This window comes from Nerophis ophidion, linkage group LG16 (assembly GCF_033978795.1).
Source record: "Nerophis ophidion isolate RoL-2023_Sa linkage group LG16, RoL_Noph_v1.0, whole genome shotgun sequence".
NCBI lineage: Eukaryota > Metazoa > Chordata > Actinopteri > Syngnathiformes > Syngnathidae > Nerophis > Nerophis ophidion.
The window spans coordinates 51920812-51937516 of record NC_084626.1 but is presented as its reverse complement, the minus strand read 5'-3'; the positions used below and the strand labels follow the sequence as shown (position 1 = coordinate 51937516).

General features: G+C 45.3%; 1 protein-coding gene across 5 annotated transcripts in view; it reads right to left on the bottom strand.

The window, feature by feature from the left end:
- The window catches only part of inavab (innate immunity activator b), a 90856-nt gene continuing 74151 nt past the window's right edge, over positions 1-16705 (bottom strand). For 4 of the 5 annotated variants that reach the window (XM_061875478.1, XM_061875477.1, XM_061875479.1 and 1 more), the window contains 3 exons: positions 14679-14816; positions 9569-10157; positions 1-7592 (listed from right to left, as the gene is read on the bottom strand). In XM_061875478.1, coding sequence (XP_061731462.1) covers positions 7497-7592; positions 9569-10157; positions 14679-14816 — 823 coding nt within the window. In that variant the 3' untranslated portion in view covers positions 1-7496. The remainder of the gene's footprint in view (positions 7593-9568; positions 10158-14678; positions 14817-16705) is intronic. The other variant, XM_061875481.1, reaches the window with a different exon arrangement.

Below are 16705 nucleotides of genomic sequence, written 5' to 3'. Positions count from 1 at the left end.
TTACGCAAAAGTCTTTATTCCCCAGGTAAACATTGTCATGAAATTACAACAGCTGCTCTATTTTCTACCTAAAAGTCCTTAAATGACAAACAAATAAAAGACAGTAAAAAGGCAGATAAGGAAGGATGATTTTGTCCTTCATGTGCTCACTATTCACCTTCACACCTTTTCAAGTCCCACTCCAGTCCTGATAGTCACCAGTCACAAGAAGTTAACAGATAAATAAAAGCTCTATTTGGATTTGTGTGGCGGACTTTTGTCGGCGTTCTGGTGTCGGCTCTCGCAAGTCGGACGTACGCGGCTGCCAAGTCTTTTTTTTCTGGTGTGCCGGGTGGTCTTTTTAAAATAATTAAGTACATGGGAATAAGAACACGTCCTGGCCTGGAGGCAAGTACACATTGCACTACTGGTGAGGCGTTCAGGGGACTGTCTCGTCAGGCGTTTAGGGGACCGTCTAGTGAGGCGTTCAGGGGACCGTCTCGTGAGGCATTCAGGGGACCGTCTCGTCAGGCGTTTAGGGGACCGTCTAGTGAGGCGTTCAGGGGATTGTCTGGTGAGGCGTTCAGGGGACCGTCTGGTGAGGCGTTCAGGGGACCGTCTACTGATGCGTTCAGGGGATTGTCTAGTGAGGCGTTCAGGGGATTGTCTAGTGAGGCGTTCAGGGGATTGTCTAGTGAGGCGTTCAGGGGATTGTCTAGTGAGGCGTTAAGGGGACCGTCTACTGAGGCGTTCAGGGGACCGTCTCATGAGGCGTTCAGGGGACCGTCTCATGAGGCGTTCAGGGGACCGTCCAGTGAGGTGTTCAAAGGACCATCTACTGAGGCGTTCAGGGGACCGTCTCGTGAGACGTTCAGTGGATTGTCTTGTGAGACGTTCAGGAGGCCGTCTTGTGAGGCGTTCAGGGGACCGCCTAGTGAGGCGTTCAGGGGACCGCCTAGTGAGGCGTTCAGGGGACCGCCTAGTGAGGCATTCAGGGGAACGTCTAGTGAGGCGTTTAGGGGACCGTCTCGTGAGGCGTTCAGGGGACCGTCTCGTCAGGCATTCAGGGGACCGTCTAGTGAGGCGTTTAGGGGACCGTCTAGTGAGGCGTTCAGGGGATTGTCTGGTGAGGCGTTCAGGGGACCGTCTGGTGAGGCGTTCAGGGGACCGTCTACTGATGCGTTCAGGGGATTGTCTAGTGAGGCGTTCAGGGGATTGTCTAGTGAGGCGTTCAGGGGATTGTCTAGTGAGGCGTTCAGGGGATTGTCTAGTGAGGCGTTAAGGGGACCGTCTACTGAGGCGTTCAGGGGACCGTCTCATGAGGCGTTCAGGGGACCGTCCAGTGAGGTGTTCAGGGGACCATCTACTGAGGCGTTCAGGGGACCGTCTCGTGAGACGTTCAGTGGATTGTCTTGTGAGACGTTCAGGGGGCCGTCTTGTGAGGTGTTCAGGGGACCGCCTAGTGAGGCGTTCAGGGGACCGCCTAGTGAGGCGTTCAGGGGACCGCCTAGTGAGGCGTTTAGGGGACCGTCTCGTGAGGCGTTCAGGGGACCGTCTCGTCAGGCATTCAGGGGACCGTCTAGTGAGGCGTTTAGGGGACCGTCTAGTGAGGCGTTCAGGGGATTGTCTGGTGAGGCGTTCAGGGGATTGTCTGGTGAGGCGTTCAGGGGACCGTCTGGTGAGGCGTTCAGGGGACCGTCTACTGATGCGTTCAGGGGATTGTCTAGTGAGGCGTTCAGGGGATTGTCTAGTGAGGCGTTCAGGGGATTGTCTAGTGAGGCGTTCAGGGGATTGTCTAGTGAGGCGTTAAGGGGACCGTCTACTGAGGCGTTCAGGGGACCGTCTCATGAGGCGTTCAGGGGACCGTCCAGTGAGGTGTTCAGGGGACCATCTACTGAGGCGTTCAGGGGACCGTCTCGTGAGACGTTCAGTGGATTGTCTTGTGAGACGTTCAGGGGGCCGTCTTGTGAGGTGTTCAGGGGACCGCCTAGTGAGGCGTTCAGGGGACCGCCTAGTGAGGCGTTCAGGGGACCGCCTAGTGAGGCATTCAGGGGAACGTCTCATGAGACGTTCAGTGGATTGTCTCATGAGACGTTCAGTGGATTGTCTCATGAGACGTTCAGTGGATTGTCTTGTGAGACGTTCAGGGGACCGCCTAGTGAGGCGTGCAGGGGATTGTCTCGTGAGGCGTTCAGGGGGCCGTCTCGTGAGACGTTCAGGGGATTGTCTCGTGAGACGTTCAGGGGGCCGTCTCATGAGGCGTTCAGGGGACCGTCTACTGATGTGTTCAGGGGACCGCCTAGTGAGGCGTTCAGGGGACCGCCTAGTGAGGCGTTCAGGGGACCATCCAGTGAGGCGTTCAGGGGACCGCCTAGTGAGGCGTTCAGGGGACCGCCTAGTGAGGCGTTCAGGGGACCATCCAGTGAGGCGTGCAGCGGATTGTCTCGTGAGGCGTTCAGGTGGCCGTCTCGTGAGGCGTTCAGGGGACCGCCTAGTGAGGCGTTCAGGGGATTGTCTCGTGAGGCGTTCAGGGGGCCGTCTCGTGAGACGTTCAGGGGATTGTCTCGTGAGGCGTTCAGGGGACCGTCTACTGAGGCGTTCAGGGGACCGCCTAGTGAGGCGTTCAGGGGACCGCCTAGTGAGGCGTTCAGGGGACCGCCTAGTGAGGCGTTCAGGGGACCGCCTAGTGAGGCGTTCAGGGGACTGCCTAGTGAGGCGTTCAGGGGACCATCCAGTGAGGCGTGCAGGGGATTGTCTCGTGAGGCGTCCAGGGGACCATCCAGTGAGGCGTGCAGGGGATTGTCTCGTGAGGCGTTCAGGGGACCATCCAGTGAGGCGTGCAGGGGATTGTCTCGTGAGGCGTTCAGGGGATTGTCTCGTGAGGCGTTCAGGGGACCGTCTACTGAGGCGTTCAGGGGACCGCCTAGTGAGGCGTTCAGGGGACCGCCTAGTGAGGCGTTCAGGGGACCGCCTAGTGAGGCGTTCAGGGGACCGCCTAGTGAGGCGTTCAGGGGACCGCCTAGTGAGGCGTTCAGGGGACCGCCTAGTGAGGCGTTCAGGGGACTGCCTAGTGAGGCGTTCAGGGGACCATCCAGTGAGGCGTGCAGGGGATTGTCTCGTGAGGCGTTCAGGGGACCGTCCACTGATGCGTTCAGGGGACCGTCGACTGAGGCGTCAGACTAGAATGAAAGTTTTATAACGGCCTTCCCAAAGTGCTGACTTAAAGCGTGTGGACAATGCTGAAGAAACAAGTCCATGTCAGAAAAGCCACACATTTAGCTGAACTGCACCAGTTTTGTGAAGAGAAGTGGTCAACAAGTTCAAGCAGAACTGCTGGATGGCCACCAGAATAGTTTTATTGCAGTCAATCATTTTCAGTTCATTTTCCTGTGAAGTTTGTGACACGTAACGCAAGAAAATCCGACCAGTTTTACCGTCTTTTCCGGACTATAAGCCGCTACTTTTTTCCCCATACGCTTTGAACCCTGCGGCTTACAGAACTACGCACCTAATTTATGGATTTTTCTTGGCCGACGACCATGAACGACGACATCTCTGCGATGCTGACTTGACTACATTGAAGATGACCCCTGGTGGAACCACTATGGACTGGACTATCACATTATTAACTAGATCCACTATGGACTGGACTATCACATTATTAACTAGATCCACTATGGACTGGACTATCACATTATAACTAGATCCACTATGGACTGGACTATCACATTATAACTAGATCCACTATGGACTGGACTATCACATTATAACTAGATCCACTATGGACTGGACTATCACATTATTAACTAGATCCACTATGGACTGGACTATCACATTATTAACTAGATCCACTATGGACTGGACTATCACATTATAACTAGATCCACTATGGACTGGACTATCACATTATAACTAGATCCACTATGGACTGGACTATCACATTATAACTAGATCCACTATGGACTGGACTATCACATTATAACTAGATCCACTATGGACTGGACTATCACATTATTAACTAGATCCACTATGGACTGGACTATCACATTATAACTAGATCCACTATGGACTGGACTATCACATTATAACTAGATCCACTATGGACTGGACTATCACATTATTAACTAGATCCACTATTTACTGGACTATCACATTATTAACTAGATCCACTATGGACTTGACCCTCACTATTATGTTAGATCCACTATGGACTGGACTATCACATTATTAACTAGATCCACTATGGACTTGACTCTCACTATTATGTTAGATCCACTATGAGCTGTACTATCACACTAATATGTTAGATCCACTATGGACTGGACTCTTTTACTATTATGTTAGTTCCACTATGGACTGGACTCTCAATATTATGTTAGATCCATTATGGACTGGACTCTCACTATTATGTTAGATCCACTATGGACTGGACTTTCACTATTATGTTAGATCCACTATGGACTGGACTGTCACTATTATGTTAGATCCACTAAGGACTGGACTCTCACTATTATGTTAGATCCACTATAGACTGGACTCTAATTATTATGTTAGATCCACTATGGACTGGACTCTCACACTATTATGTTAGATCCACTATGGACTGGACTCTCACTATTATGTTAGATCCACTATGGACTGGACTATCACACTATTATGTTACATCCACTATGGACTGGACTATCACACTATTATGTTAGCTCCACTATGGACTGGACTCTCACTATTATGTTAGATCCACTATGGACTGGACTCTCACTATTATGTTAGATCCACTATGGACTGGACTATCACACTATTATGTTACATCCACTATGGACTGGACTCTCACACTATTATGTTAGATCCGCTATGGACTGGACTCTCACACTATTATGTTAGATCCACTATGGACTGGACTCTCACTATTATGTTAGATCCACTATGGACTGGACTCTCACTATTATGTTAGATCCACTATGGACTGGACTCTCACTATTATGTTAGATCCACTATGGACTGGACTCTCACGCTGTTATGTTAGATCCACTATGGACTGGACTCTCACTAATTTTGTTAGATCCACTATGGACTGGACTCTCACGCTGTTATGTTAGATCCACTATGGACTGGACTCTCACACTATTATGTTAGATCCACTATGGACTGGACTCTCACTATTATGTTAGATCCACTATGGACTGGACTCTCACTATTATGTTAGATCCACTATGGACTGGACTCTCACTATTATGTTAGATCCACTATGGACTGGACTCTCACACTATTATGTTAGATCCACTATGGACTGGACTCTCACACTATTATGTTAGATCCACTATGGACTGGACTCTCACTATTATGTTAGATCCACTATGGACTGGACTCTCACACTATTATGTTAGATCCACTATGGACTGGACTCTCACTATTATGTTAGATCCACTATGGACTGGACTCTCACTATTATGTTAGATCCACTATGGACTGGACTCTCTCACTATTATGTTAGATCCACTATGGACTGGACTCTCACTATTATGTTAGATCCACTATGGACTGGACTCTCACTATTATGTTAGATCCACTATGGACTGGACTCTCACCATTATGTTAGATCCACTATGGACTGGACTCTCACGCTGTTATGTTAGATCCACTATGGACTGGACTCTCACACTCTCATTTTCCCATTGGGTTGAGTTTTTCCTTGCCCTGATGTCGTTGTGGCTTTGACAGCCCTTTGAGACACTCGTGATTAAGGGCTACATAAATAAACTTTGATGGATTGCTGATAATGTTTTGTGTTCAACAAATATTGTGTAAATGTTGGCGCTGTGCCGACGTTTTGGGGACCAGTTGGCTGCCTGCAGGCGTCCATAGCGTTTCTACTCGTAAATGTTCTTCATTCATCAGCATTTGTAGCTTTTACAATATAACTAAAACAATTCCGACTTACTAAAGTGTCCCAGCTGTGATGTCTGTAGGAGAGTTTTCATTCGTACGTTCCATCGTAATGTAATCACGCCAGAGTCGTTAGCCTTAGCTAATATGCTAACACGTTTATAAGTGTCTGTGTTAGTATTATTAACTTAGAATGGTTTCATTTTCACAAATTCCTCAGTAAATCCACCAAAACGTCACCGTGGAGGTATTGTGCTAGCGGGTCCATGACGGTGACTTCTGTTTTGTTTGATCAGCCGTTTTACTGCCCTATTACAGACACCGTTTGGAAACAATGAAGGTGTGTAAATAAACATTTACAGAATATTTCTTCACAAAGTATATATCTTAGACTTGTAGTCCGATGCGGCTTATATATGGAAACATTTTATTTTCAAAAAATGTAATGGGTCTGGCTTAGATATCGACGTGCTCTATAGTCCAGAAAATACGCTACCATGGACTATCTTTTCTGGACGATTTAGACATTATTGAGTCTGTTTAGCTGACTGGAGAGCTAGCTTCCATAGCTACAGGGTCCATGACGGAGACTTCTGTTTTGTTTGATCAGCCGTTTTACTGCCTTGTCACAGACACCGTTTGGAAACAATTAAGGTGTGTAATTAAACATTTACAGAATATTTCTGTCTAAATAACACATTTGCTAATGTAAATATATGCGACTTATTGGAAACTAATATATGGAAACATTTTATTTTCAAAAAATCTAGTGGGTGTGGCTTGAATATCGGTGCGCTTTATAGTCCGGAAAATACGCTACTATGGGCTATCTTTTCTGGACGATTTAGACGTTATTGAGTCTGTTTAGCTGACTGGAGAGCTTGCTTCCGCAGCTAGAGGGTCCATGACGGTGACTTCTGTTTTGTTTGATCAGCCGTTTTACTGCCTTGTTACAGACACCGTTTGGGAACAATTAAAGTGTGTAAATAAACATTTACAAAATATTTCTTCACCAAGGATATATCTTGGACTTATAGTCCGATGCGGCATATATATGGAACCATTTTATTTTCAAAAAATCTAGTGGGTGTGGCTTGAATATCGGTGCGCTTTATAGTCCGGAAAATACGCTACTATGGGCTATCTTTTCTGGACGATTTAGACGTTATTCAGTCTGTTTAGCTGACTGGAGAGCTAATTCGGGGCCATGACGATGACTTATGTTTTGTTTGATCAGCTGTTTTACTGCCTTTTGTAAACAATTAAAGGTGTGTAAATAAAATCTGTTTAGCTGACTGGAGAGCTAACTTGGGGCCATGACGATGACTTATGTTTTGTTTGATCAGCCGTTTTACTGCCTTTTGTAAACGATTAAAGGTGTGTAAATAAACATTTACAAAACATCTGTGGTTTTCAGTCCTGTGTAAAAATATTTATTTCTTTAAAAATGTGCGCACTATAGCCCCGAAAGTCTGGTATATCCCCCCCTCAGACGTGAGTTGTGCTTACTCAACTCTTCAGTTGATTAGTTTCCTCAAAGGCACGAGAAATCTGCCAAAAATTTCTTCTGGCCTTGAATTCCAAAGTGATTTGTTGGCAGGTAATCCAGTTGGATCCTGAGAGGAGTCCAGGTTTCACACTTGGCTCACATAGTGAGTGCTATGGTCCACCAGCCAGGGTTCTTGAGAGTCGTCGGCAGACATCTGAAGATCTCTTCTTTGGATGACCTGCTGACATACAAAGATTAGTTTTTGCACCATGACTAGGGAAGGTTGTTTGGATTGTGTCATATAAGTAAACGCTAAACTATGAAATCAAAGTATTTTCAAAGGTCATTGATTTGAATTACTTACATTATCCACAAGATGGCAGCAAATGTGTGGCATTCAAAGATGGCCTAGTATTCAAGATTAGTTTTTGCACCATGACTAGGGATGGTTGTTTGGATTGTGTCATATAAGTAAACGCTAAACTATGAAATCAAAGCATTTTCAAAGGTCATTGATTTGAATTACTCACATTGTCCACTAGATGGCAGCAAATATGTGGCATTAAAAAATGGCCTAGTATTCAAGATTAATTGTTGCACCATGACTAGGGAAGGTTGTTTGGATTGTGTCATATAAATAAACGCTAAACTATGAAATCAAAGTATTTTCAAAGGTCATTGATTTGAATTACTCACATTGTCCACAAGATGGCAGCAAATGTATGGCATTCAAAGATGGACAAGTATTCAAGATTAATTTTTGCACCATGACTAGGGAAGGTTGTTTGGATTGTGTCATATAAGTAAACGCTAAACAATGAAATCAAAGTATTTTCAAAGGTCATTGATTTGAATTACTCACATTGTCCACAAGATGGCAGCAAATATGTGGCATTAAAAAAATGGCCTAGTAGTCAAGATTAGTTTTTGCACCATGACAAGGTAAGGTTGTTTGGATTGTGTCTAAATAAGTGAATGCTGAGCTACGAAATCAAAGTATTTTCAAAGGTCATTGATTTGAATTACTCACATTGTCCACAAGATGGCAGCAAATATGTGGCATTAAAAAAATGGCCTAGTATTCAAGATTAGTTTTTTCACCATGACAAGGGAAGGTTGTTTGGATTGGGTCTAAATAAGTGAATGCTGAGCTATGAAATCAAAGTATTTTCAAAGGTCATTGATTTGAATTACTCACATTGTCCAATAGATGGCAGCAAATGTATGGCATTAAAAGATGGCCAAGTATTCAAGATTAATTTTGCACCATGACTAGGGAAGGTTGTTTGGATTGTGTCATATAAATAAACGCTAAACTATGAAATCAAAGTATTTTCAAAGGTCATTGATTTGAATTACTCACATTTTCCACAAGATAGCAGCAAATATGTGGCATTAAAAAAATGGCCTAGTATTCAAGATTAATTTTTGCACCATGAAAAGGGAAGGTTGTTTGGATTGTGTCTGAATAAGTGAATGCTGAGCTATGAAATCAAAGTATTTTCAAAGGACATTGCTTTGAATTACTGTCATTGTCCACGAGATGGCAGCAAATGTACGGCATTCAAAGATGGCCTAGTATTCAAGATTAGTTTTTGCGCCATGACTAGGGAAGGTTGTTTGGATTGTGTCATATAAGTAAACGCTAAACTATGAAATCAAAGTATTTTGAAAGGTCATTGATTTGAATTACTTACATTATCCACAAGATGGAAGCAAATATGTGGCATTCAAAGATGGCCTAGTATTCAAGATTAGTTTTTTCACCATGACAAGGGAAGGTTGTTTGGATTGGGTCTAAATAAGTGAATGCTGAGCTATGAAATCAAAGTATTTTCAAAGGTCATTGATTTGAATTACTCACATTGTCCACTAGATGGCAGCAAATGTATGGCATTAAAAGATGGCCAAGTATTCAAGATTAATTTTGCACCATGACTAGGGAAGGTTGTGTTGATTGTGTCTAAATAAGTGAATGCTGAGCTATGAAATCAAAGTATTTTCAAAGGTCATTGCTTTAAATTACTCACATTGTCCACAAGATGGCAGCAAATGTATGGCATTCAAAGATGGCCAAGTATTCAAGATTATTTTTTTCACCATGACTAGGGAAGGTTGTTTGGATTGTGCCATATAAGTGAACGCTGAGCAATAAAATCAAAGTACTTTCAAGAATTGGGGATCCTATGAAGACATGGTGGGTGAAGGTCTACCTACCTGCTCGTGGTACCTCGGATTCTGGTTCCGGGGCGGCTCCCGAGCCGCCGTGTTTTTCACCCTGACCGCTCCCTGCCTGTCAAGCGACCTCGACCTGGGTCCTTTGAGCTGACTGCGCCGGTGCCAGGACTTCAGCTGCTCGCTGACCACCTGCTGCGGGGGATCCCACTGTGGCGAGTGTCCGCCGCCAGGAGCCAGACGCCACTGCGCTCTCTGCGGGGCCGCGGGGGCCTCTTGGTAGCGGCACTCGTAGCCGTCGGGAGGACCGGGAGCCCGCCGGGTGCGGTAGGACCACGGCGTGTCCACGTACGGCGGGTAGACCACGTCCTCGTTTTGGTACACCTGGTGGCCCCGGAGCCTGGGACTGTGGTAGAACCCGGCGTGGTAGTGTCTGGGTGCGGTGGGCGAGCTGGTGTAGGACGCAAACGAGCGCTCGGAGTTGCTGTCCTCGGACCAAGCGTCGTTTACGCGACTGAACAGGAGGGGAGGAGCGTCCGCCGGGGTTGTGTTGTCTTCGATCAGTCGCCGCCTGGGACCTCTGGTGCGACCACGCTCCTTGTCCATCAGGAGCGGGGACTCGTTGGACATCCTGCGCACATTAACACCAGAACAAGATTAAGATCGTTCCCGCACGCCACAGAGTCTAGACCTCAACCCCGTTGAGGAGATGAAGACTTTGCTCAAAGGTTGGAACAGTAAAATAGAGGTCATCAGTACAAGATCCTGGCAAAAAACTGAGCGCGACGGTATACCGGTACTAGGATAGTATCCAAGTACTAATGAGTCCAAAACGGTACTATACTCTGTTTGAAAAGAACCGGTTCCCCATTATTTTTATTTTACAGTCATGACATTGCTGGTTTTACGAGCAGAGGAGCATGTTTGGCAGCGCACACACACAGAGTACTTACAAGCAGACACAGTGTGTAGACAAAAAAGGGAGAATGGACGCATTTTGCTGTAAAAAGTAGAGATAAAGGTGAAGTTATAACACTGAAACACCCTCAGGAAGAGGTAATATCTGCAGTGTTGTAGATACTTCTAAATCACTAATCCTCGCCTCCATGGCGACAAATAAAGTATGTTTCTTAGAAGTATCTTTATCACTGGAGGACAAGGAATAGCTAAACATGCTTCACGACACACTGTAGGAGGATACAATAGCTCACCCGGTGTCACAATGTAAACAAACGCCACTAATGGATCTACACCTGGCATCCACTGTAATGATACCAAGTACAAGAGCGTATCAAGTCGATATTACTATGATTATATTGATATTTTTTATCGTCACTAAATCTTTTTTCGTTTAAAAAAATGTCATGTTCTGTTTATAAAGTCAGGAAATATGTCCCTGGACTTTGAATATGACCAATGTGTATTCCTGGAACTACTTGGTATCGGATCGATACCTAAATGTGTGGTATCACCCAGAACTAATGTCGAGTATCAAAGAAGAGAAGAATAAGTGATTATTACATTTGAACAGAAGCGTAGATAGAACATGTTGAAACAGAAAATAAGCAGATATTAACAGTAAATGAACAAGTAGATTAATAATCATTTTTTACAGTTTGTCCTTCTTAAAGTTGACAAAATAATAGGTGTATAAATTACACAATATGTTACTGCAGACTAATTAGGAGTCTTTGTTTGTTTACTTACTACTAAAAGACAAGTTGTCCAGTCCATTCATTTTCTACCGCTTGTCCCTTTTGGGGTCGCTGAAGCCTATATCAGCTGCATTCGGGCGGAAGGCAGCGTACACCCTGGACAAGTTGCCACCTTATCACAGAAGTTGTCTAGTATGTTCACTATTTTATTTAAGGACTAAATGACAATAATAAACATATGTTTCATGTACACTAACATTTTGTGTTCAAATAAAGCCAATAATGACATTTTTTGTGGTCCCCTTTATTTAGAGAAGTATTGAAAAGTATCAAAATACATTTTGGTACCGGTACCAATATACTCGTATGGAAACACTTTAAATCAGGGGGTGTCGAAACTCTCCAGACAAAGCATGACATCAGGAGTGGTTTTTAAATTAATCTTCACTACGAGTGAATGCCACACATTTGCTGCCATCTTGTGGACAATGTGAGTAATTCAGCTCATTGACACACATGGGCTCACATTACACAACCTGCTCACTCCAAAAAAATGTTAAATTACACCCATCTGAATCCATTACAAAGTATGATGGGATGTAAAACTGTAAATGTAAAACTCCCCTCACACTTATCCATGGTGGGCACATTTTAGCTGCCTGATGTTTCTGATTGAGTACAAAACTATATATATATATATATATATAAATGGGTTGGAGTTGTATAGCGCTTTTCTACCTTCAAGGTACACAAAGCGCTTTGACACTACTTCCACATTTACCCATTCACACACACATTCACACACTGATGGAGGGAGCTGCCATGCAAGGCGCCAACCAGCACCCATCAGGAGCAAGGGTGAAGTGTCTTGCTCAGGACACAACGGACGTGACGAGGTTGGTACTAGGTGGGGATTGAACCAGGGACCCTCGGGTTGCGCACGGCCACTCTCCCACTGCGCCACGCCGTCCCTATATAAAGCAAATTTTAATAAACCCACAAAATTACTACATTACAAGTTGAAAAAATGATCTGCACTAGCGGAAAAATCCGCCGAAAAAGGGACACACACGATATAGTAGTGTCGGCTTCCCTCTCATCCCTCAATATATATATATATAAAAAAAAATATATATATATATATATATATATATATATATATATATATATATAAACCCACAACAAATGAATTATTGTCCTTTTGGCAAAAGTCTGCTTAGCCACAGTAGATATGCTAATAATGTAAACAGAAGGCTCAAGTAAATCTCAATAAGTGTGTGCTTGTAACCTCATACACTTATACAGGTAGCCTACACAACAGGCTAATAATGTAAACAGAGGCCCCACTAAATCTCAATAAGTGTGTGCTTGTAACCTCATACACTTATACAGGTAGCCTACACAACAGGCTAATAATGTAAACAGAGGCCCCACTAAATCTCAATAAGTGTGTGCATGTAACCTCATACACTTATACAGGTAGCCTACACAACAGGCTAATAATGTAAACAGAGGCCCCACTAAATCTCAATAAGTGTGTGCATGTAACCTCATACACTTATACAGGTAGCCTACACAACAGACTAATAATGTAAACAGAGGCCCCACTAAATCTCAATAAGTGTGTGCATGTAACCTCATACACTTATACAGGTACACAACATTGTAACCTCATACACTTATACAGGTACACAACATATCCCAACGTCACTGCACGTTGGTTGATTGCGTCACCGCCTCAAAAAATTGCGTCACACGCCACTATTCGGCCTTGTTTTTAACTCATTCCACCGAAGGCCGAATGTGGCTTTTTTTGCCATATTCGGCCGAATATATTCGGTTAATGATTAATCGGTGCATCCTTAATATATACATAAATATACACACACACACACACACACACACACATACATACATATACACACGTACAATTTCTTCATTGCCAATTTCTCGCGTCACAGCAGCCAATAATGCGTCTCCTTATAAAATGTTTATGCTAAAAACAGCTAAGCTACGGAAATCGCTGCTTTGTAGTTAAGCCACGTCGCTTCCATTTGTAAGTTCATCATTTTTAATGGAAAACCGTGGTTTTTACTCACTGGATTATCAAACACCGTACATTTTAGGGGAAAACGGTAGTTGTTGTGGACCAGCTCTATACTCTCGGCAGGGTTCTTGAGGGTGCATGGGAGTTTGCCCAACCAGTCTACATGTGCTTTGTGGACTTGGAGAAGGCATTGGACCGTGTCCCTCGGGAAGTCCTGTGGGGAGTGCTCAGAGAGTATGGGGTATCGGACTGTCTTATTGTGGCGGTCCACTCCCTGTATGATCAGTGTCAGAGCTTGGTCCGCATTGCTGGCGGTAAGTCGGACCCGTTTCCAGTGAGGGTTGGACTCCACCAAGGCTGTCCTTTGTCACCCATTCTGTTCATAACTTTTATGGACAGAATTTCTAGGCGCAGTCAAGGCGTTGAGGGGTTCTGGTTTGGTGACTGCAGGATTAGGTCTCTGCTTTTTGCAGATGATGTGGTCCTGATGGCTTCATCTGGCCAGGATTTTCAGCTCTCACTGGATCGGTTTGCAGCCAAGTGTGAAGCGACCGGAATGAGAATCAGCACCTCCAAGTCCGAGTCCATGGTTCTCGCCCGGAAAAGGGTGGAGTGACATCTCCGGGTTGGGGAGGAGACCCTGCCCCAAGTGGAGGAGTTCAAGTACCTAGGAGTCTTGTTCACGAGTGAGGGAAGAGTGGATGGTGAGATCGACAGGCGGATCGGTGCGGCGTCTTCAGTAATGCGGACGTTGTACCGATCTGTTGTGGTGAAGAAGGAGCTGAGCCGGAAGGCAAAGCTCTCAATTTACCAGTCGATCTATGTTCCCATCCTCACCTATGGTCATGAGCTTTGGGTCATGACCGAAAGGATAAGATCACGGGTACAAGCGGCCCAAATGAGTTTCCTGTCTCTCCCTTAGAGATAGGGTGAGAAGCTCTGCCATCCGGGAGGAACTCAAAGTAAAGCTGATGCTCCTTCACATGGAGAGGAGCCAGATGAGGTGGTTCGGGCATCTGGTCAGGATGCCACCCGAACGCCTCCCTAGGGAGGTGTTTAGGGCACGTCCAGCTGGTAGGAGGCCACGGGGAAGACCCAGGACACGTTGGGAAGACTATGTCTCCCGGCTGGCCTGGGAACGCCTCGGGATCCCCCGGGAAGAGCTGGACGAAGTGGCTGGGGAGAGGGAAGTCTGGGTTTCCCTGCTTAGGTTGCTGTCCCCGCGACCCGACCTCGGATAAGCGGAAGATGATGGATGGATGGATGGATGGATGGTAGTTGTTGGCGAGTGTGGCAAAGAGACGGATGGAGATTTTATCACACGTTGTAGGTTGGAAAAAAAACGAAAAATATTTTTACAGAGATAAAAAAAAAAGACGGATTTCTGACTATAGACGGAAAAAAATCACATCTTGGTAATTTCCCCGCAGCGGGACTTGTGTGGAGGTACCTGAGGGAGAGCTGGCGGTGGACACGCAGCTGCGGCGTGGAGGACGTGGCGCTGGACTGCGTGCGGCTGACTTTCAGGCGGGACAGCTGCTGGGCCAGGTCGGCCTCCAGCGGGGGGAGCAACTGCACCTTGGTGGGACTGCACAGAACAAACATTGCACTTCATCTTGGACTCGCCAGCACTGCCCAGTAAAAACACTTCCAAGCACAGTTCACAACTACATGTCGGACTCCCGCAAAGTATTCACAGCGCTCCACTTATCCCACAAGTTGTCATCCTCCAGCCTTATTCCAAAATGGAATACATTCATTTTGTCCTCAAAATTCTACACACAATACCCCGTAAGGACAATGTAAACTGTTTTTTTTAAGTTATGCAAATATATTAAGGCTAAAAGAAAGGCTTGTACATAAGTATTGACAGCATTTGCTCAATGCTTAGTTGATGCAAGTCAAGTATTTTTGAACACGATGACACAAACTTGGCACACCTATCTTTGGGCACTGTCTCTCCTTCCTCTTTGCAGCAACTTTCAAGCTTCATCAGGTTGGATGAGAAGGTTTTCATCCAGGATGTCTCTGTACATTGTTGCATTCATCTTTCCCTCTATCGCGACTAGTCTCCCAGTTGGTTTTTCATCCAGGATCTCTCTGTACATTTCTGCATTCATCGTTCTCTCTATCCTGACAAGTGTCCTAGTTGGTTTTCCTCCAGGATGACTCTGTACATTGCTGCATTCATCTTTCTCTCTGTCCTGACTAGTCTGCCAGTTGGTTTTCATCCAGGATGTCTCTGTACATTGCAGCATTCATATTTCCCTCTATCCTGACGAGTCTCCCATATCTGTACATTGCTGCATTCATCTTTCCCTCTGTCCTGACTAGTCTCCCAGTTGGTTTTCATCCAGGATGTCTCTGTACATTGCTGCGTTCATCTTTTCCTCTATCCCGACTAGTCTCCCAGTTGGTTTTCCTCCAGAATGACTTTGTACATTGCTGCATTTATATTTCTCTCTTGTCCTGACTAGTCTCCCAGTTGTTTTTCATCGAGGAAGTCTCTGTAAATTGAGGCATTCATCTTTCCCTCTATCCTGACTAGTCTCCCAGTTGGTTTTCATCGAGGAAGTCTCTGTACATTGATGCATTCATCTTTCCCTCTATCCTGTCTAGTCTCCCAGTTGGTTTTCATCCAAGATGTCTCTGTACATTGCTGCATTTATCTTTCCCTCTATCCTGACTAGTCTCCCAGTTGGTTTTCCTCCAGGATGACTTTGTACATTGCTGCATTCATCTTTCTCTCTTGTCCTGACTAGTCTCCCAGTTGGTTTTCAGTCAGGATGTCTCTGTACATTGCTGCCGTCATCTTTACCTTTATCCTGACTAGTCTCGCAGTTGGTTTTCATCCAGGATGTCTCTGTACATTGCTGCATTTATCTTTCCCTCGACCCTGACTAGTCTCCCAGTTGGTTTTCCTCCAGGATGTCTCTGTAAATTGCTGCATTCACCTTAGTCAAGTCTGGGAGGTGACCAAGACCATGGTCACTCTGTCAGAGCTACAGCATTCCTCTGTGGAGAGAGGAGAACCTTCCAGAAGGACAATCCATCAATCAGTCCTGTACGGTAGAGTGGCCAGACAGAAGCTATTTCCTAGTAAAAAGAGTGCCAAAATGCACCTGAAAGACTCTCAGACCATGAAAAACTAAATTATCTGGTCTGATGAGACAAAGGTTGAAGTCTTTGGCATGAAAGTTTGGAGGAAACTAGACCAATACCACCCCTGCAGTTAAGCGTGGTGGTGGCAGCATCATTCTGTGGGGATGGTTTTCAGGGCTAATCAGGATAGAGGGAAAGATGAATGCAGCAATGCACAGAGACATCCTGGATGAAAACCTTCCCATCCAACCAGATGGAGCTAGAGAGGTGCTGCAAAGAGGAATGAGAGAAAGTGCCCAAAGATAAGCGTGTCAAGCTTGTGGCATCGTGTTCAAAAGGAGTTCAGGCTGGAATTGCTGCCAAATGTGCATCAAC